General features: G+C 46.3%; 1 protein-coding gene and 2 long non-coding RNA genes across 3 annotated transcripts in view; 1 reads left to right on the top strand and 2 right to left on the bottom strand.

Moving 5' to 3' along the window:
- Positions 1 to 333: 333 nt before the first annotated feature.
- PSMB7 (proteasome 20S subunit beta 7) lies at positions 334 to 21,309 on the top strand. Its single transcript, XM_066332973.1, has 8 exons — positions 334 to 469; positions 594 to 687; positions 821 to 918; positions 1,221 to 1,361; positions 1,908 to 2,023; positions 9,471 to 9,529; positions 20,563 to 20,714; positions 21,145 to 21,309. Exons 1-8 carry the CDS (start codon positions 408 to 410, stop codon positions 21,254 to 21,256), a joined length of 834 nt encoding a protein of 277 aa, XP_066189070.1. The 5' UTR covers positions 334 to 407; the 3' UTR covers positions 21,257 to 21,309.
- On the bottom strand, positions 19,112 to 19,913 carry LOC136369862 (uncharacterized). The gene is made up of 2 exons (XR_010745076.1): positions 19,847 to 19,913; positions 19,112 to 19,811 (listed from the first exon to the last, which is right to left on the bottom strand). It is a non-coding gene; the product is annotated as an uncharacterized lncRNA (long non-coding RNA).
- The window catches only part of LOC136369861 (uncharacterized), a 174,069-nt gene continuing 173,160 nt past the window's right edge, over positions 20,562 to 21,470 (bottom strand). The window contains exon 2 of the long non-coding RNA XR_010745075.1: positions 20,562 to 21,301. This is a non-coding gene — a long non-coding RNA (uncharacterized lncRNA). The remainder of the gene's footprint in view (positions 21,302 to 21,470) is intronic.

The following is a 21,470-nucleotide window of genomic DNA, read 5'->3' as shown; positions in this document are numbered from 1 at the left end:
GTGGCTTTTGGATCGGTGTTGGGGTTGGTGTTGGGGTAGATTTGGGGTCGGTTTGGGGTCAGTGTTGGGTCTGGCGTTGGAGCCGGTTTGGGGGCTATTTCGGGCCGGTTTTGGGGCTATTTCGGGCCGGTTTTGGGGCTATTTCGGGCCGGTTTGGGGCTATTTGTGCGCGTTCCGCCCCCGTCCCGCCCCCCTCGCTCAGGCCCCGCCCCCTCGCTCAGGCCCCGCCCCTCCTCGCTCCGCCCCTCGGCCGTCCCCCAGCGCCCCTCAGCGCCCCGCCCCTCAGCGCCCCGCCCCTCGTACGCCCCGCCCCCCAGCGCCCCTCAGCGCCCCGCCCCTCGGCGCGCGGCCCCGCCGCCATTTCGTGCCCCGGAAGCGCTCTGGGCCCCGCCCGTGCCCGGCGGAAGATGGCGGCCGTGTCCGTGCTGCGCGCTCCCGCCGGCGGCTTCAGCTTCGACAACTGCGCTCGGTGAGGGCGGCGGGAGCGGGGCCGGGCCGGGGGAGCGCGGGGCAGGGCCGGGCCGGGCTGGGCTGGGCTGGGGGGCGCCGGGGGGAAGCCTTTGGCCCGGCCCCACTCGCCCGCTGTGTTGCAGGAACTCGCACCTGGAGGCCGAGCTCGTCCAGAAGGGGCTGCGGGTGCCCGCGCCGCGCAAGACCGGCACCACCATCGCCGGCGTCATCTTCAAGGTGAGGCGGGCGGGGACGGGCCCGGCCGGGCCGCGGCGGAGGCTCCGCGCTGCTGAGTCACCCCCGGTGTGCCCGGCCCCCGAGCTGCCCACGGGAACGTCCCGGCTTTGGGAATAATCCTCCTTTCCTGCAGGATGGCATCGTCCTCGGAGCGGATACGAGAGCAACTGAGGGGATGGTTGTTGCTGACAAGAACTGCTCGAAAATACACTACATTTCCCCTAATATTTAGTAAGCATTGCGGTTTTTTGCTGGGTGGTAAATTGTTGTGTACGTTATTGCATAATGATGTTAGTACTGGGGTGTTGAGCCGTGTTCTTTACTAACAGCGAATATTAAGCTCTGTTTCCAAATGGTATTTTATTAGCAAGGCTTGGGGGTTCATGGTATTCCATTTACGCTTAAGCAGGCTCTCTTGTTTCATGCTCTCCGTGTGAGAACTTAATTCGCTCAGTTTTGTCATGAGAAAATTTCTGCTTTGAAGTGTGGAGGTTTGTGTCTCCTGTTCCTCATTTGCTCGCCCCGTTCCTCAGCTGCTGCGGTGCCGGAACAGCTGCAGACACTGAGATGACAACCCAGCTGATCTCCTCCAACCTGGAGCTCCACTCCCTGTCCACGGGACGGCTCCCACGCGTTGTCACGGCAAATCGGATGCTCAAGCAGATGCTGTTCAGGTAACTGAGTGGGTTTCTTTGTATATTCTTTATGTATATTAACAGTGCTGGTAAAACCACCAGATAACGCTTAAGGAGGATCCTGCCTCAGCCTGATTAACCTTCATAACAAGACTTCAGGAAAGATTTCATAATTGCTCTTTGCTTCGTGGGCTTCTTAACTGAGATGGAGGAGAAAAGGAGTCCGTGGTGCTATAGAGAATTGTGCAGCGATCACACAACAAAAATAGGAGGGTGTTTTTTTAGTTTAATATATAATCACACCCCTGAAAACTGCTGTGTATCCTTGTGCTGAGAAGGCTGCACCAGTAACAGACTGATGTGCAAGCTTGTAAAACTGGTAGTTTCTTTTGATTTGTGATAGAATCATGGCCTCAGTCAGTCTGCTGGACACTGAAATAAACGGTATTTTAGTACATTTTTTATTTTCCTGCTGCCAGCTGGTCAGAGCAGGTCAGCTGTGGGACAGTTCCCAAATGCCCGCATTGTGTTAAACTGCCACAGCTGAGCCGTGGCTGCAGACTCACAGACAAACATTGCTCCCAGGTACCAGGGCTACATCGGCGCCTCGCTGGTGCTGGGGGGAGTGGATGTCACGGGCCCCCACCTGTACAGCATCCACCCGCACGGATCCACGGACAAACTGCCCTATGTCACCATGGGTGAGTGCTGCTGCCGCGGGCCAGGGCACGGGGAGCACTTCTCATCGGTATTTAGAGTGGTTTTAGTTAAATCCCCTTTGTCTGCTGGGAGCTGTGGGGGCTCAGACTTCAATGATAAAGTTAGACCTGTGTTTATAAGGCCAGGTGCACCGTTCTGTTTCGTCACAGACATGGGCTGGGATAAAACTCAGCTGCCAGAAAGCTGATACTGTGTATATTCCACCCCTTAAAGCATAAGAATTGTGGGATTCCCAAAATCTTGGTGAAAGGAAAAAAACATTTCTCAGAAACTTGGTTTGCAGTATGTCCTAACTCGTGGTTTGTACAAATTTCGCTTGGAGGACTCAAATTATTTTAAACAGAAGCTTGTTTGGTAGAGCCGTGAAAGTTTAAGGGAAAGTTCAGATATATATCAGAAAACTGATCTGAAAACGAAGTATGTCAGGTTAGTAAAGTCAGCCTGTGCCTGCTGCAGCTTTTATACTGCTTTTGCGGTGGGAAAATACACATTTATAGATTGTCATTAATATTTTCTGTTTTCTGGTCGGCATTTTTGGCTGCAGCACACCTGCCGGGGGCTGCTGGTTGCCGTTTTCCTGCGGGCTCTGGGGGCCGGGGCGGGCACAGGGGCCGTGATTAACGCTGGCAATGAGCGGCCGGGGCGGGGCGGGCACAGGGGCCGTGATTAACGCTGGCAATTAGCGGCCGGGGCGGGGCGGGCACAGGGGCCGTGATTAACGCTGGCAATTAGCGGCCGGGGCGGGGCGGAGCGCGGCCGCTGGGTGGCGCCCGCCGCACGAGCACGGCGGCGCGGGCACGTGACGTCATTGGGAGGGCCGGGGGCCCGAGGGAGAGTGAGGGGCCGTGAGGGGCCGGACCGTGGGGTCTGTGAGGGGTTGTGAGGGATTGTGGGGGCCATGAGGGATTGTGAGGGTCTGTGAGGGATTGTGGGGGCCATGAGGGATTGTGAGGGGCCGGACCGTGGGGTCCATGAGCGGTTGTGAGGGTCTGTGAGGGGTTGTGAGGGTCCAGACCGTGGGGCTGTGAGGGATTGTGAGGGTCTATGAGGGACCGTGAGGGTCCGGACCGTGGGGCCGTGAGGGATTGTGAGGGGCCGGACCATGGGCCCGTGAGGGATTGTGAGGGTCTGTGAGGGGCCGTGAGGGTCCGGACCGTGGGGCTGTGAGGGATTGTGAGGGTCCTCGAGGGTCCAGACCATAGGGCCGTGAGGGATTGTGAGGGGCCGTGAGGGATTGTGAGGGTCCGGACCGTGACGGGTTATAAGGGTCTGTGAGGGTCCGGACCATGGGGCTGTGAGGGACCGTGAGGGGCCGGACCGTTGGGCCTCGAGGGATTGTGAGGGGCCGTGAGGAGGGATTGTGAGGGGCCAGGCCGTGGGACTGTGAGGGATTGTGAGGGGCCGGGCCGTGGGGGCCGTGAGAGATAGTGAGGGGCCGTGAGGGATTATGAGGGTCCGGACCATGGGGCTGTGAGGGTCTGTGGGGGATTGTGAGGGGCCGGACCGTGGGGGCCGTGAGAGATTGTGAGGGGCCGTGAGGGATTATGAGGGTCCGGACCATGGGGCTGTGAGGGGCCATGAGGGGTTATAAGGGTCTGTGAGGGTCCGGACCGTTGGAGCCGTGAGGGATTGTGAGGGGCCGGACCATGGGGCCTCAAGGGATTGTGAGGGTCCAAACCGTGGAGGCCATGAGGGATTGTGAGGGGCCGGACCGTGAGGGCCATGAGGGATTGTGAGGATCTGTGAGGGATTGTGGGGGCCGTGAGGGATTGTGAGGGTCCGGACTATGGCGCTGTGAGGGATTGTGAGGGTCCGAACCGTGAGGGGGTGTGAGGGATAGTGAGGGTCCGTGAAGGGAGTGTGAGCGGCCGGGCCGTGAGGGATTGTGAGGGTCTGTGAGGGGCCGGACCATGGGCCCGTGAGGGATTGTGAGGGTCTGTGAGGGGCCGTGACGGTCCGGACCGTGGGGCTGTGAGAGATCGTGAGGGGCAGGACCGTGGGGTCCATGAGGGATTGTGAGGGTCCGGACCGTGGGGCCTCGAGGGAGTGTGAGGGTCCAAACTGTGGAGGCCATGAGGGATTGTGAGGGGCTGGACTGTGAAGGCCATGAGGGATTGTGAGGGTCCGGACCATGGCGCTGTGAGGGATTGTGAGGGTCCGAACCTTGAGGGGTTGTGAGGGATTGTGAGGGGCCGTGAGGGGCTGGACCGTGGGGGCTTTGAGGGATAGTGAGGGTCCGTGAAGGACTGTGAGGGGCCGGACCGTGAGGGTCTGTGAAGGATTGTGAGGGATTGTGAGGGTCCAGACCGTGAGGGACCGTGAGCCCAGTAGCCCGGCCCAAACGAGGCCACAGGAGCCGCTTCCCTGTGCCGCCACTCTACACTCCGCTCATGCTGACTTTCTTCCTAGGTTTTAAAAGCTTTAAAATGCGGCCTGTCAAGAAATCCTGGCAGCTCCTCTTTCCCTCCACAAAAAAAACATGGTAGCAGACAAAGTTCAGACGAGTGGGAAGCAGAATATCAGAGGATTAAGTTCTGTGTAGCTTGAACTTCGGTTTGCTGTGGGCAGTACCAGGTGTGTGGCTGGTGCCCACAGGTTCCTTTTGGCCGCACTGTCAGACAAAGCCCTTCTCAGCATCAGGGTCCTTCACCTTCCCTGGTGCACAGACACTTCCTCCAGTGGCCAGGATATGTTTTAGTAAAGAATTAGCTAATGCATGCATGAAGATAGAGTCGATACAGCAAAAAAAACTATGAAAAGTCCACTTGAAGATAGCAGTTGGAGTTGTATTTCAGTCTTATTTAGACTAATCTGTTGGGGGTGTTTTTTGTAGTTTTTGTGGGTCTTTTTCCAAATGTTCTAAAAGCGGTTTACTAAATCAGAGTAGATATGTTTGGCCAGTTAACTTCTGAAAATTCAGTATTAAATAGGAAAGGTGGTTGAGAAGTTGAGTTTTATTTTGGTCTGTCTTTGTGGACAGAGTGGTGTCCTGCCTTGCAAGAGAGATTTAAGAGGTACACAGTGCTTACTCAGGAGTGAGAACATCAAATTAAACTGTTTATGCTGACAAAGGACAAAATTGGATTTCAGCAAACGATGCAAGATTGTCTGATTGCTTGGCTTGTCTAGGAAAGCTTCTGGCCAAGGCTTATAATGAAATGCATGCATAAAATTAAAGCACTTGAAGTGTGTAGCCGAGCTTTTGGAAGCAAGGCGGAGTGTTCCGGAGTCTCTCGTGGCTGGAGCTGCTCCCCCGGTGCCAGTGGTGCTTCATATTCATAAATCAGCTCTTCGTGCAGTGGCAGTGTGGTGCTGCAGAGCAAGAACTCCCACTGCTGGGAGCCAGCCCCCAGCCAGGAGCCACACTGAAAAATGATCCCAGTCCGAGGGGCTGCCCACATCGCGGAATTCTTACCTGGGATGAGCAGCAAATTGAATAACAATGAGCGCTTGTGAATAAATGCCCTGTCAGGGAGCCTTGGCAGTGATGGATGAGGAAGTGCTAAATGTTGCTCTCAGAGCTCTGCACATCCTCTGGTGTGGCAGCAAACAGGTCCTTGGGTGAGGAGATGGACTGCACTTGGCACTGAGAACTTGCCTTCAGTGGAGGCTCTGCTGAAAAGATCCACTGCATCTGCTGTAGAAAAGCTCCCACAGTTGTAATTCACAGTGGAAGTTATTGTGAGCTGCACTTTTTTGCTGTGTAGCAGTAATTATCTTTCACTTTAAGTCAATACTGAAGTGATACAACTGCTCAAGTGAGGACCAGATGGTATTTTTAAAGTCAGTTTCTTATAGTTGCATGCAGAAAATTTAATAACTTGGTTGGGAAAATTCAGGAAATGACCAGTGTTACTTAAAGGAGAGATCAGTATATTCTCTCACTGTTTCATAACTTACCTGGTTCACACTGATCAGGAGACTGAGGAGCATTTGCCTCTGAGTAGTTCAGCTTCCATAGAATTTGTTTGCAGCCAATATTTTTACATGTGTAGATATTAGATTAATGCTTCCTGAATATTTGGTTCTAAAGTGTTGCTTACTGAAAATACATGCAAAGTAAATTCTTTGGAATTGAGATGGCATTTTTTTAGTTGATGTTAAGTGTAAGCATCCTTAGCAATTAGTGGGGTTTAAAGATCTGAAAGGGTTTTTCCTGAATGCTGTATAACACAAATAAATTATGACTGCCAATTATCCTTTCTTTTAATTACTCTTACTGCTCACATAGAGAAGAGACATAAACTTTAAACATGTGGGAAAAACAAATCCAACAGAAAAAAATTCTTATTTTTGCAGAGCTTAGTTTGAAATCTTACCTAAAAAGAAATACCTGGTTTGGTGTTACTTTGAGCTCAGGTAAAGACATTAATTAATAACACGTTATCACACAACTTTCCTGAAGGCTTTAATGCATTTGAGGTTGAGCTGCTGCTGAATCTGAGCTGGTAGTGACTTAAACCAGTTATTGTGTGTGTGAGGTGGGGAATCCATCCCAAGTTAATGGATGGTGTTTGGACTTTATCCTTCCCCAGACTTTATGTTTGGCAATTGTGAAGCTTGTTTCTGCATAAAGGCAAAGCATGCTTGTTAAAAATGAGTTATTGGTGGGCATCGAGTGCACAGACAAGAGAGCAGCTGTTTCCCCACACACAAACAAGTTCTCCACAGACCCTTAATATCCAAGTTTGCTGTGGTTTTATAGGAACTGCAGTAAGAAAACCATACTTGCAGTGTTTACTTAAGCTCCCAGTTTTATTGCCCGCTCTCCTGTGACAATGCAGCTTTCAGGAGGCAGTTCAGGAATGGTTGGAACATTGTGGGCTCTGACCAGGAGAGGGAGGTGGGTCAGTGAAGTTCTCCCCACAGGAGTGACTGTCCCTAGCTGCGTGTCCAGTCCCAGCAGTGCAGGTGGGCTGTGCTCAGCTCTGTGCTCCAGGGAATGTCTGCATGCCAGGAGGCTTTCCCACCACAGTTCCTGTTGTCAAACAGGCTTTGTTTTGATGGAGGCGCTCACGTGTGTGCGTTGACTGGTGTTTCTGAAAACACGGGGCTTACATCTGGTGCTGGGAATGGGGAAGAATTTTCAGCGTGCTATTTAAGGTCAGGAAAAGCTGTTCTTTTAGAGAATGCTCAGCTCTGCTGGGAGGCTTTTGCTAAGACAAATTTTAAATGCAGCCTTGCTTAGGATTTATAAGCACTAGAGAAAAAAATGAAGCGAGTCTATTCAGCTTTTCCAGCTTCCTGTTTTGCTAGGACCTCCATAGGATCTTGGTTTTCAGATGTAAATGTCTATGTGTAGGTTTAGTTAAGACTTTAAACAACTCTTTGAAAATTTATGTTATAGGACTGTGTGGGTTTATTTATTTAAGGTTGATCGTAGATTTGGCATTTATTTGTGTCTTGGTGACATAGTGAGATAAATAATTAAGTGTAATTCTTTATGTATAAAGGATTTCATGTACGGTAACATAAGATTCCCCCTGCCTTTTGCCTTTTTCTTTTTTCTTCTTTAAGTTACTGATTTCCTGCCCATAAATTCTTTTGGGAACTTCTTTTTAAAAGGAGCTGGAGAAATTCAGCCTGAGCCATGTATGCCATTGCATTATTGATAATTTTTTATTTGTCAGTAGAAGTTTTAAGAAATTAAGATCACTTTTTTCCAACTAAATAGCTAATGTAGTAATTTTGGTCAGATACTGCATTTTATACTTTCTTTCTTGCACATTTCCCAGTCTTTGTACTCTGATTTTGTCAACCTTTTCCCAAGAATAGTGTTATTTTCCAGCTTTGAGGCTTCCCACTCAACTCGTGGTAGTCCTTCATTTGGGTATAGCAGGAATGTGGGCTTGGTTTGAGACCATAGCCCACTTTTTTTCCCCTCTCATTAGAAATATTCCTATCTCATTCCAGAAGAATTATTATTTTATTGTCCAGGTTCCTTTATTTGTTTTGGTGTGCGCTTTATTTTGACCTTGTTTGAAGGGTCAGTAAAATTCCTTTAATTTGTGGTTTGTTCTGTGATATCAGCTGTTTGCATCAGCAGTTCAGTTTTGCTCTTAGTTGCTTAAAAATCTTCTTTATTCTCAGTTTCATAATTTAAAAAATGGAGTTGTGTATTGCTCCAAGGTGTAAATGAATAGTCATTGCCTGTAATACAAGTACACACTTAGAGTGTCCTACTGCTTTTAGATGTGATGTATTTGGTACTGTAAAGGTAATGATCCTCAACCACAGCAATATTCTGTAACAGGAATATCTGTCATATTCATCGGGATTACCATGTTCATTGATTTGTGTCTGTAAATCTGCTGTTTCAACCCTTTAAATTTGATCTATAATTGGACCTCCTTAAATGGTTCAGCTAAGGTAGTCTGTATTTTCTCAACAGTGTCACTGTCAGCTTCTCCTTTTTCATTATACATTCAGCAGACTTGATAAAATCAGCAGGACACCTCATTTGAAACTGTTTAATCGCTGCCTTTTGCTTTCACTAAACCATTGAGGTGGTCAAGCGATATACACAAATCATTTTAAATAGGAAATATGGCTTTCTCTGTGACCCAGCTAAACAGATAGCACTATGCAAAACAAGTTAAAAAGTAATAAATGCCAAAAAATCTTCTAATTGGAGTAAAAAATTGCAGGTAACTTTATTCACTCCCCAAAAGTAGTGCTCTCTGAAATATGAGTAGGGCCACCGACAGACAAGAAAATCTTCCTGAAGGCTCACTCTTTCTGAACAAAGCAAGTTTACTGTTTCAAATAGTACCCTCCTGCTTTTTGTGTTAATTCTGAAAAGCACATTTATAACCCTGCAATCACAGTGCTTTGGGCAGAGAAGGCTCCTGTTCCAGCACTGCTCTTGTACCTCATCCTTTGTGGAGAGCAACGTTAAACTCGTGGTTTCATCTCTGGCACTTTGTTCAGCTGTTATTGTTCATTATTGTAAAAATAATGGCACAAAGCAGGGGCACAATTAGCTGTTTAACTACAGGGGAAATGTGCTGGTGGCAGCAGCCCCCTGCCCTGTTCCACTGCTGGGCTGCTCATCCCCAGGGCTGGAGCCATCTCCTCATTCCAGGAGATTCCCTCTGAGAGGAGCTGGCACAGGAGTGGGGCAGGAGATGGAGGAGTGTGGACTGCAAACTGTGGCATTCCCTTAACTCTGTTTCTAACCTCGATTTTGTATCTCCCGTTGGAAATGGTCAGAAGGAAAGGCTGTCAGGATGGGCCTGTGCCAAGTCTGTGCACAAGCTGTACCCCCAGGATTAAATTCTGACCTGGTGTAGACACTGTACAGCACACAGGAAGCTGAGGTGGGCTTTAGTTTAGTTTGTGCTGGTGAGGTGTGCTATATTTTTCTCTAAAAAAATTCCCCTACCTAAATCCACTGGGTAAAGGAGTGTCCTGGTGTTGTCACCACAGGTTCTGGATCGCTCGCAGCCATGGCAGTGTTTGAAGATAAATACAAACCCGACATGGAGGTAAGTCTTGGCTTTTTAAACCTCGGGGTTTCTTCCCTCTGTGGTGCTCCTGATCATAAGAATTTAGGAGGTTTGAAACTCTAAAAAAGGTAAATCTGCTCTAGTTTTGCTGCGCTTAAAATGTACTAATGTCAGCTTACTGCAAAGCTGTAAAAATTGATGGGTAAAATAAATAAATTTGCAAGAAGCTGTATTTATGTATGGGGAAATGTGTGATTTGAATGTAGGGGAAGGCTTTAAAAACATACAGGTTACTGGTTATAGTTGACATGAGGAATTTACCAGCCCTTGCACAGTCAATATTGTTGTTTTTCTGTCAGTCTGTCCTTCTCTCTCAGGCTTGAAAAGAGAATGCAGCAGAAAGTGTTCAGGTAGTACATAGAATAATTCCAGTTGACTGGGTATGTTCAGAACTAGTGTTTGCACTTGTGATATCTACTTAAATGCTGATTATCAGAAGATTGATAAGGTTGTGTTTTGCTGATGGTACTGATAAAAAATGGAAAGTACTTGATTGTTGTTTCAAAGGCTCATTCAGGGAAGCTAAAAGCAGGAGTGTCATGGTAAGATCAGAGTAAGCTGTTCAGTTACAAATGAATCCACTGCATTATTGTTGTATTTTCTATAGTATTTGTTGCATTTGGTTATACAATGCTGCTAATCTAAACCCTGAGAATCCAGATGAAATTAACTACAAAACAATTACAAGGTTTTATGTAGCTGTATTTCATAAAATGCCTTAGGAATATCAAGTCCTCTTAAACCACATTAATCTCTTCAGACTTTCTGTGAATGCTCCTTCTCATTCCAATTGATTAATAACTCTATAGTAAAGAAAAAATGAGAATTGAACACAAGATCGAAAATTGAACCCATTAATAATGATTTGTAACACTATCAGTTGCAATCGTTTCAGCCTAAAAGGCAGATAAAGCAAAGCTTGGAGCTCTTCAGTATCACTGAATGATGCAGAAAAGGAAAAAGTTAGTTTACTATCAGCAGAGGTCTTCAGATGCTGCTCATTTTTGTACTGCAGCTGCTGTGGGTGATTTCCTCCCCCTCAAGTGCACTGTGGTTTTAGGTGATGGTCCTGTGAATCCACAGTTCCTCTCTGTAAAGCTGGGAAATGAAGTTTAACATGTGAGATGATCTGTTGTACCCTGGTGCATCTCCTGACAAATCACAGTGTGCAATTCCAGCAGATTTTTAAGAAACCAGTCAACCCCTCCACCTTGTTTTGAGAAGTTTGCCATCAGTTAATTGCTTCAGCATTAGTAATAAGCAGTTTTCCAGTTATCCCTGGCCCCTCTCCTGTCAATACCTAAGCAAGAGTTGTAGGTGTTAGGGCCATGCAGTGGGATCAGCATTCCTGTGATCTGGGCACATCTGAAGACACTGGACTTTTGGCCTCTGGTATATTTACAATTGTTACCAGAAATATTGGAATATGTTTAATAGGCTCCCAAGTGTCTCTGGGAAGGATCCTCACAGCAGATGGCTGATAGAGCCACTTGAGAGAGAGAGGAAGACTGTTTCTCCCTCTCCCCTCGTGCTGCTGTAAGAATGAGAGTCTCCTTTTCCAGCCTCCTGTGTGACTGTGCACTTGGCATGTGTGCCATTCCACTGAGAACACGGACTGCAAATCCCTGGAAGCAGCAGCTACAGCACAATAGTCCTCTTCCCAAGATACAAATGGCAAAGAGTTGTGCTGTGGAACTAAAAATTTCATTTATTCTCTGCTAGCTTTCAAGCTTGGATTTTAAGTCATTTCTTGTGTAAGAGCAACCGAAAAAGGCACCCAAAAACTGGTAAATCTCTAAATTTTCCTATTTAGAAAGGTCATCCTCATTAAACTGTCTTCACATACAACCATAAGTGGCAGCAGATAGTCACTTATAACAAGCATGTAGAAATGCAGCCTACCAATTTGTTGAAATAGATATTTAGATCTATGAGACTTGCATGCACCTTAACCCTTCATTTGGTTTTCTTGAATAATCTGTTATCTAATAATAGTTCAGGAATTGTATTAACCAAACCAGCAAAGTTCCATGTGATAAAGCCCAACTGTACTTTTAAACAGTTCCTCATATTCTGTTAAGACTGTGAGTTTGTACTTATGTTCTAAGACAGATGTGTTGTTTTTGGGTTTTTTTTCACTAAATTAATAGAATAACAAATATTTCTATTGAAATTAATCCAAATTAAATCTGAAGTATGCTATGTATATTTTACATAAAACTTGCTATGAAATGGCAATGATGATAAAATTGCTGGAGATTAATTTAATAGAATACATAGAAAATTATTATTTTTCTGTCAAGATCAATGCTCCTTTCTTTTGCACTAATTGTCAGAATAGCTTGCTAGGGCTACTGGAGGGTAGTGGTGTGCTTCAAGACCATCACATCACAGAAAAATGATTCAAAGGCAAACTGTCCTGCACCCTCTGGTATCAACTTGCAAATTAGCATCTGGAATGTAATTAAACAAGCTTAATGAAAGTAGCAGCTGAATACTACTGGAAAAGACAATCAGCTTTTTTGCCTCTGATATATATTCTGTACTATTGAAGCTGATCACCAAACGCATCGTGTGAGCACAGTTAAAAAAAATTAGCATTTATTTGAAGAATAGGAACTGTTTTTCATTCTGTTATGCTTTTGGCATGCACTAGTGTCCCAGGAGAGCCATGCCACAGCAGATAGTGCACAATATTTATAAATCCATGACAGGCAATAATAGCAACTTGAAAAATTCTTTTGCTAGAATTTCAAGTTGAGAGCTGCCAAAAGCTGAGAGGATCAAATCTGCAGTGGCAGCTGCTGTGCCCTACAGTTAGAATCATAGACTTTGAAGATGCTCAACTAAAAAAAATAAAAAAATAATAAAATAAAAAAAGACTGCAGGCTTAGCCAATTTTTGCAGGTTTCTGGAGCCCTGGCTCTCTGCCTTTTGAAGATGAGTTGCTGAAGCTTCTCCCAGTGCCTGAGGCATGCTAACACCAGCAGGATGTGTTTTTTTCCATAGACTTAGTGTGTCTTCAGATTTAAGTAGCACATGCTTTATCAGTGCCAACTGTGATGGTCCTTTCCCTGGCTGCAGTGCTGGGAGATGATCTTTACCCAACATCCTTCAGAGGAGCCGTGGAGATGGATGGTGACGTCCCCAAGTGCCACTTGTGCAGCCTGATTTATGGAGGCAGGGTTTGTTGGGAAGGAGTGCTGGCCTCTAGAGGAACCATTATAGATCGCTGAGGATGGGAACACTTTCAGCCCTGAAGGCCTCTAGATGCTTCAAAAATGTAATGCCAAGCACCTAACTACTGTGGAACAATATTAATCTGTCATGTGGGCAGCTATAGATCTACTTTAAAAAAACGTAAGTGGAAGAGCAGCACATCTAATGGAGTGTTTCGAGCTTAGAGCTTTCATTGCAGCCAATTTTTCTTCCATTAGAGTCACCACTGGTTTTTAAACCTTACAGTCATTTTGTAAATGCGTTTGTGCCTTCTGGTGTTAAACAATAGCAGAGAAATACTCTGAGTCAGTGGATATGGGAAAGCATTGTGAGCTGGGGAAAAAAAAGTCTACAGTACTAAGTGCTGGAATTCTGGTTTTATCTATCCTGTGGTGGTTGAATTCCTCAGGAGATGGGGATATATTTTCTTCTGGTATTTGATTTCCCGTGTTTGAAAAGCATTTTGTCTGTAGAATTACTTGATGCACACTGAGGCTATGTTGTAGACTTCTTGTTTAAGCAAGGAAAGGCTGCTTGGAACTTCATTTCTTTTCTGTGTTTCATCAAAACAGCCAGGTTTAATAAAAAGAGGCTCCAAAAGGAAGAGAATCAGAAGCTACAGAAAAGAGAACTTTTCAAGGAAAAGAAAGTAAATCTTGGAGTAGTGAGTTCAGGAGCAGAACAGGTGGAAGATAGGAGATAACCTGGCAGATACTTGGTAATTACTTCTAGGATAGATCACCACAAATGTGTGAGATTATATTTATTGTACCATTTCTTAAGTGTGGCAGGAAATCAAGTGGTACTGAATGAAAACAAAAACACCCTGGAGGGTAAGAACAGATGAATAAGAAGGAGAGGAGTGTTGTGAGTGTGTTCCACATGGAGCACAGGCCCCCTCGGTGCTGCAGCAGCTGTGCTGGACCAAAACCTGTGGCTTGCTGTCCCACCAGAGCAGGTGGTCCCCTGGTGTGCTTTGGTGACCACTCTGCAGTGGGGCTTTGGCTCACCTGTTTGGGTGGGACCTCCATGGGCTGGCAGCAATCTGATGAGCAGTTTGGTGGGGAGGTTTGGGAGAAGGGGTTTTTGAGGTACTTGTGAGTGGTCCCTAATCCCTGAGTGAAGTAGGTGAGGCATGGAGAACGCTTTCCTCAGGATTCTCCATGTGCTCTGGGATCTTTGCAGTATTGAAATGCAAAGTAGCTTGAATGCAGCTTTCACTTTTTTTACTCTTATTTCAGTAAAAAAATGCAGCAGGCCCACTACAGAATATTATGAAAACATGTCACTTTCTTCCATTTTTAATCAGCTGACACATAGATCCTTCAAATGTTCCTGTGCTCACATTTCCCACCGTCCCTCAATACGGTAGAATTATTTTTGTTTATTAACTAGTGCCAACAACACGGAGCTATTTTTGGAGTCTGTCAGAAGCCTGTAATCTCGGACAATAGTTGTCTCTGCGGCGCAGCGTGCCGGGGCTGGGGAGCAGTGACAGGCTGCAGATGAGCCCCGTGTTCATTAGGGATGGTGATCAGCTCCGGGCTCAGGTGTGGCAGCCGCGCTGATCCCGCAGCTGACACGCAGCTCTAATGACTCGGCGGGACGGTGACCACTTGCTGGGAGGTTTGTGGGCTCAGCTCTGGCAGCAGACAATGGAGATCAAGGCAGACTATGGGACTTAGGCTGGAGAGCCTGCCTGACACGCTTGAACCCCTGTTGGTGTCAAACACGGAATTAGGTAGATGGTGTAGGGGGGAACAGGGACGGATGGACCAACAAAACCTGACTTGGGGAGCAAAAATCAGGACTTTGTGTTTCTGTGCCCTGTGTATCTGTGCATTTCATTATCCGGTGACAGGAATTGAGGCTGTTAGTGGCATATCTTCACTCCTTGCTGCCAGAGCTTGTGGCACCGCAGTTTGCAGCTTTCCTGACATAGCTGTGTTCGTGTCTCCTGGAGACATGGATTTCCATGGGTAAATATCAGGTGCTAGTGCATACAGTCAGCCAGAAAATAAAGGCTTATCATAACTGTTCCTTATTCTTAAGTTAGATCACAATTACCCTGTGGCAGCCTGGTTTCTGCCTGACATGTTGGACAGTTTGTACTGTTTTCATCATCTTTCACAGAACTGTGCCCTGGATCGATTTCCTTTGTGGAACTAGTGTTAAACAGGAAATCTGGGCTGATTTGGCATATGCCAGCTAGGTGTGCTCTGGCATTGCAGGAGAGGTGTTTTGTGGGGTGTTTTCTGGATGAATGAAAGCCGGGTTTGTGTGCTCAAGTCAGTGGGACACTGCTGGCAGCATCAGTCCCAGTTCCCAGAGATACCCAGCAGAGCTGCCTTCCAGTTTGCTTATTGCAGACTGTATCAAGGGAAATAAATGTTACCTTTGTGTAAATTGGGCCTTGCTGCATGTCAAAGAGCAACAATTTCTTCACCTTTATGAAAGTAACACTTAAACTTTGTCCATAATAATGTAGACAAGCTAGCCAGAAGCAGGGCTCTGTGTTAAGAGATCATTTCACTGCACAGGGTAGGGGGAGGACAGGTAATTATTTTTGATGCATTTCTCAGGAGCAGGTGTTCTAGTTTAAATTGTTCCAGTTTGTATATCTCCCATAACTGCAGAACACAGGCAAAATGTACTGGAAAATATTTTACATGGCGTGAAGCCCGAGTGCTGCTCCCGCGGCGAGGGCCGAGGGCAATTGCTGTGAGGGAACGGGGAGGAGGAGGAGGTGGGGGCCAGCCTGGGCTTCATGGAGCATTTTGGTGTGTTAGGAAGGATATATTACCAGAGGGCCCAAGGCTTCTTTTCCAAATAAAATGTTGACCTTCATTCCCTTCCATCCTTTTGTCAGAGGTAAAGCAATGGTCAGATGAGCAGAGTTTGCTTTACTTGAAGCCAGACGTGTTATTGCTTGGTATTAATCTTTTTATATGCAGCAACATAAAGTAACTTTAACAGTAGTCTTTTGCAGAGTTTGCATATCTGGGTGGCTAAGGGTCGGTGTGTTGCTGTAGAGCAGCTCAGTGGGGCCAGAGGAGGAGCTGTAGCCTGGCAGGATTTACAGCTCTGGTGCTGTTAAGCCAGTTCCCCTTTTGAGGATCAGTTCCCTAAAAACCCATGAACTTTACTAAGTGATGGATTGAACGAGTTTTTGTAATCATTCTTAGTTCAGAGAATGGGAATAGTATTAAAAGAAATCCCATAGCTGTGAGAAGAGTTTGTAATTTAATTCTGTGCCATTGGAAATATGGATTGTACTAATCCCTGTGTAGGGAATGACATACAGCAGCTAATGTTATTGAATAGTAGTTCCGAATCATATAAGTTTCTTGTCTTGGCAGGTAATTTGGCATAAATTGTTAATGTAAATCCAGGTTAGTGGGGAAGACATTATTTTACTAAAAAAGATAAACTGCTGATTAATTCAGTATAGAACTCAATTACAAATTGAAAGTGTCTCTGCGGGACGCCAGTACCCTAAAGACAGCAGATGTTGAATTGATACTCCAGCATATTTCACCCTGGTATGAAATATTAACGTGGTTTATTATACTGGTGGTGTATGATATCAGAGAGGGGGTGGGGATGAGCCTGCGCTCACAGGCAGCTTCCTCAGAATGGGGAAAAACTCTTATCTCTGAGAATAATAATTAGGGACTACTGAGCAGTTTATTTGGAAAGTTCTTAGCAGAAAATGGTTAGAAAAATAAACATTTACTGACACTTCAGTCACAATGAACCCGAACATAAAATGCATAGGTCTAATTAAAAGAAAAAAGAAACAACTTGTGTCATTCCTTATTCTGAGGCAGCACTGGAAATGCACTTTTTTGGGGGAAGACTTGTTAAACCTGAGCGGTTTAAATTGCATGTGCCAGCCCCTTTCTGACAGCCAAACCAAATCTATTCTTGCTGCTGGAGCCTTCCAGCCTTCCCTTACGAGAAATATTGAGATCTTTGCTTCTCAGGTTTGTTCTCTTTAGACTTAGAGCAGAGTTCAGCATCTCTTCCAGTTACAGAGTGATCTCCACCCTCACTCCCCGTATGCTGCTGATTCTCTTCCAGGCTCTAATTACGCTATGTAGGTGCTTATGTCCTTTAGGAGGTATTGTTTTCTACCCCCAAATTCTCAGCACTCCTTTATGGATTTATTTTTTTATTCTCATTGTCCTTCCTGAAGCTTCTGATTTTTTTTTCTTCTCTTCTCTTCCCACACAAATCTTGGGGATTCTCATTTTAAGTAGTACCAGCTTTTTTATATTATAGTATTTGAACAAATCTTGTTGTAAAAGACTGTTAAGTATTTGCATTTATTTATTCTTACAAAAACGCTTGCTTATGTTCATATTATACCAACTGTGCATTGCATTTCAAATCTTTCTGAGAATTGCTCTGGAGAACTGCACTGTGTATTGCATCTCTAACAGTGTCCTGGTTACATGCAGAGGGGATTAATTTTATTTTGGTAAGAGAAAAAAACCCCAGTAATTTCTGAAGTTTTAAAATCTGGTAAAGACATCTCCTGTTGCTTGTGAAGTTACAAAATGTGAGGAAATAATGTTCACAAAGCCATTCCAGCTGCTCCCTTTGCTGCTGGAGCACAATGATAAACTTGTTTACAGGATATTAGTGAAGACAATATTAATACAATGTAGAAGTAGCCTCATCTCCTGTAGGAAAGTCTTTTTTCCTCCAGTGGCACTTGAAATTTGGAGGTTGCTTAAGTGAGAAGAGAAAGTTGATCCAAGTCATATACAAGAATAATGTGTAAAAGTTGCTCCTCGGTGCTGTTTGGGACTTGTGGCAGAGCAGCTGTGAGAGGTAATCCATCAGCTCTGAGTGTCTGCAAACTGCAACTCTCCAGATAACAGGTTTAAAGTAAAGATTTAATACAGCCTCTATCTACTATGATGTTGCAGTGACAGTTTAAAACTCATTCTCTAAATCTCAGCAGACTTTATAGCCAGCAGTGGGCCCATATAAAGCTTAATGGCATTACAACCCATAAATCATCTTTTAAAGATGCTACCAGTAGCGCCAATATTAAATGCAGACAATTGTCTGCGTTATAAATAATTTATCAAACAGTGTTTGAGATTAGCCTTGCGGGCCGAGTTATTTATTTCCACCTTTGGTGCCCTATTCCTCAGGCAGCCTTTGGCAGGTTTTGGCGGTCACTGTAATGAACTGGGCTGCTCCCCCAGCACAGCTGTGCTGACCATTACAGCGCCGGCCCTGCCTGCGCCTCTGCCAAGCGCTGCCCATTTGTCACGCCGAGGTAAATGGAGCTGCACATTGGAGTCCAGGGACACATTGTGGCCTGTGTGATGGGGACAGACAGATCGCTCCATAAAGCGCTGCTTGTCACCGCCGCCTCGCCGCACAGTTCATCACTCGCCTGTAATCTCATTTAAGGAGCACTGGGGGCCCAGAGGAGGATATTCCCAGTTAGCTTGGTCTTTGCAACCATAAAGCAGGAAGTGCTCCTTTTATATACTCTGAACTTTTAGGGTTTTTTAAGATTAATTATTACAGTGGCTCATTGAGGACCCTGTACTTGAGACTGTGTCAGCACTTTGCTGCTATCCCCTATTTTGTGGCTGTAAATAGCAGTCCTCGCTGAACTCCAGGCAGGATCCCTGTAAGGGATACTTCGGGTTTTTCTCGTGGCTATTCTGTAACGCTTTCTGAATTGTAAAAACAGGAGCAGAAAATAGCAACGAGGCAGCGTTTTCTAATGACAGTTATTCCATGTTCACAGACTGAGCTGCACTGTGTCAGTGGAGGAGCAGAGGTTAGAGCCTGAACTCTCTGTGCAGTGGCTGCCTCAGTGCAGTTACAGCTCAGCTCTTCCAACTGCACTTTATTGGGTATTTTTTCAACTATTTTGATAACAGTAGGGTGATAGAGTACATTTTTAAAAGCAAATCAGATTTAAATTAGAGGAGTCTGTGAGGTTTACAGTATTGACTTAAAAGGATGAAATTGAAAGGAAAGTGGGACAAACTCTACCAACCTGCTGTAGTTTTCCTAAGCTGCTTTTTGTACACTTAACATTCACATAGCTTAAAATTACTCTGTTTTTGTTACCACTTAGTTCTTAAAACAGATCTACACATACTTCTTTGGTTTACCTACTTTCATTATAGTACTAAAAAACCTTAGTCTGCAACTAATCATGGACAGTCTTCTGTCAGTTAAGGGAGGAATTACTTGCTTACCAGGATTTTATTGCCCAAAACACAGAAGGAAAGGTACAGGAATGGTTTTTGCAGCATGGCTGTATTGTTCTAGTCAGCTTGGTAGGAAAAGCGTAATTCAATATTTCTATTTTTTTAATTAAGTGTAATAGTTGTGAAACTGGGAGTGAGTTGCTGGTGTTTGTGCAGTTCAGTGGAGGCTGTGCCCTGTCCTGTGGCTGTTGGCACAGGAACACTGTCATTGCCCCTGTTCAGAGGGGCAGGCCCAGGGCAGGAGCTGAGCTATTTTTGGGCTCCTCTTGAGCCGCACTCGGGGCTGGAGCAGCTGCAGTCAGGCAGCTCCTGGCACTGCTGTCACGTGTCCCTGGCACAGACAGGCTGTGAAAATGAGGCACACTGGAAAAAGCTGCATTTATCAGATTCAGTGTTGACCCCATCTCCTGTTCCTGGTGTCTGGTGGCATAAGATTATTCCAAGGTGTGAAATAGCAGCAAAGCAATGAGGAGAGACCCTGGGAGCCTCAGCATTCCAGCAGGATCCGCTGGGTGAGCTGAGCAGCCTCTGCTGCACACACCTCTGTGTCCACGGATGTGTTCCAGTCTTATTATTTCTCTATGGGAACAGGCAGCTCTAGTCAGCGTTTTCAAGTAAGTAACACACCTTTGAAAGTTAGGGGACTTTTATTCTCTGACTTGTACTTTCTAGGCTACTGAAAAGATCTGTGTGTGTATATGACATACGCATATGTCCATATATACATATTTAAATGGACTCAGTCTGTTTTCCCTGCATTCTGAGCCTTTGACCAGACGGTGGGGCACGGGCTCAGTGGAGCTGAGGGTGCAGGATGTCCCCCCACTGGTCTGGGCTCTCCAAGGGCTGTGGTGCCATGGGAAAGGTGCAGGGCACAGGCTGCACTGAGGGGCTCTGGCAGTGAAAACGTGTCCCTTGCCCCAGGGACAGGCACACGTGGGCACTGACACAGGCCTGCCCCTGACATGATTTAAAATGATGCATCAAGAAAGTTTTGTGGCATTTCTTTGTGCTCCCCAGCCTGGGTTACAGCAGGAGCTGAGGCCATGTCAGATGGTTCCTGATGGTGCTGAGCTGAGCGTGGGTATTTTTTCCATCAGCTGGTTTGGAATAGCCCCAGGAGCTGCAGAGGGAGCCAGTGCTGTTGGAATGATGGGGAGAGGCTGCCAGTGCCAGCAATGCTCATACTGCACAGCACCACCAGCCCTGTGTTCCTGGCAAGGGGGGAATGGGAGCTACACATCTGGTGTCATATTCTAATGGATATTTGATACATTTGAAATGTTTCTGTGTAAAAGATACTCCTGAATACTGTGTTGTAAGATGGGCACTGTTGCACTGGGGTTCTTTCTAACTAGTAACTGTATTTAGTTACATCCATTACTGTAGCAAAAGTTGCTCTTTTGTTTCACTTGAGTGGTCCAAAGGTAACCAAGTGCAGCACTTTGCACCTGACTGCAGGGTTTGGTGTATCATTTACTGTTCCAAGCTCAGCCTCCAGGGGCACAGGGCACGGGGCAGTGAGGCCTTTTCCTTCCCCAGGAGGAGGAGGCCAAGCAGCTGGTGCGAGACGCCATCGCGGCCGGCATCTACAACGACCTGGGCTCCGGCAGCAACATCGACATCTGCGTCATCAGCAAGAGCAAGCTGGACTTCCTGCGGCCCTACGACGTGGCCAACAAGAAGGGGGACAGGTCAGTGGTCCTGCAGCTGCTGTGGGGTCCCTGCTCTGCCTGGCAGGGCCTGGTCTCGGTAATACCAAGCTGTGTCAGTGATCTCCAGTCTGTAGGACTGTGGTAGGATTGTTCTGGAGTTGCAAAACGTAAGTAAATTGCTTGTTTCTTTGGTTTTTAGCACAAATGGCCCCCACCACTTTGAGAGCCCACTGATTTTGATAAAAACCTTTCCAGTTATATGGTATTTTTTTTGCAAACTTTCCTGAAGGTGGTGGTTTATCTGAAACTCTGTCAATTATTGCAATCAGTATAGATTTTGCAGTAAGCACAGTTTCTTTACTTTGGGCTTTTACAGGAAAACTTCTAAAGCTGATCACTTCTAAAATTTTAAATGCAAGTTTTCCTCTGTACCATCTTCCAGACTAATTTTCCCCCATTTCTTTATTAGGTTTGGTAGGTACAAGTGTGAAAAAGGAACAACTGCTGTTCTCACAGAGAATGTGGCACACCTGGAGCTCGAGGTGTTGGACGAGACCGTGCAAACCATGGACACCTCCTGAGCCCTGTGGGTGCTCAGACAGCAGCTGGTGCAGAATAAAGAGGCTCTGCCCAATCTCCTGTGTGTCTCTACCTGGTGCTGTTGCTGCTGCTTCTCCCTTCCTCCTTTAGAGCAGGTGAGGCTCGTGCAGCCCTGAAGGGCTGTGGGACTGACCCCAAAGGCTCTGAGCAGGGGAGAGCTCTGCTCCCCTCCAGGCACCACCTGGCACTGGGGGC

The sequence above is a fragment of the Sylvia atricapilla genome, chromosome 19, assembly GCF_009819655.1.
Source record: "Sylvia atricapilla isolate bSylAtr1 chromosome 19, bSylAtr1.pri, whole genome shotgun sequence".
NCBI classification, from domain to species: Eukaryota; Metazoa; Chordata; class Aves; order Passeriformes; family Sylviidae; genus Sylvia; species Sylvia atricapilla.
This window is presented reverse-complemented; position numbering and strand designations above follow the sequence as displayed.

Excerpts from the sequence above, each read along its gene's own strand:
- PSMB7 (XM_066332973.1), top strand. The coding sequence starts at position 408 with ATGGCGGCCGTGTCCGTGCTGCGCGCTCCCGCCGGCGGCTTCAGCTTC. Across the intron at positions 2,024-9,470 it reads ACTGCCCTATGTCACCATGG|GTTCTGGATCGCTCGCAGCC; the intron begins GTGAGTGCTGCT and ends TTGTCACCACAG. Across the intron at positions 20,715-21,144 it reads GCCAACAAGAAGGGGGACAG|GTTTGGTAGGTACAAGTGTG; the intron begins GTCAGTGGTCCT and ends TTTCTTTATTAG.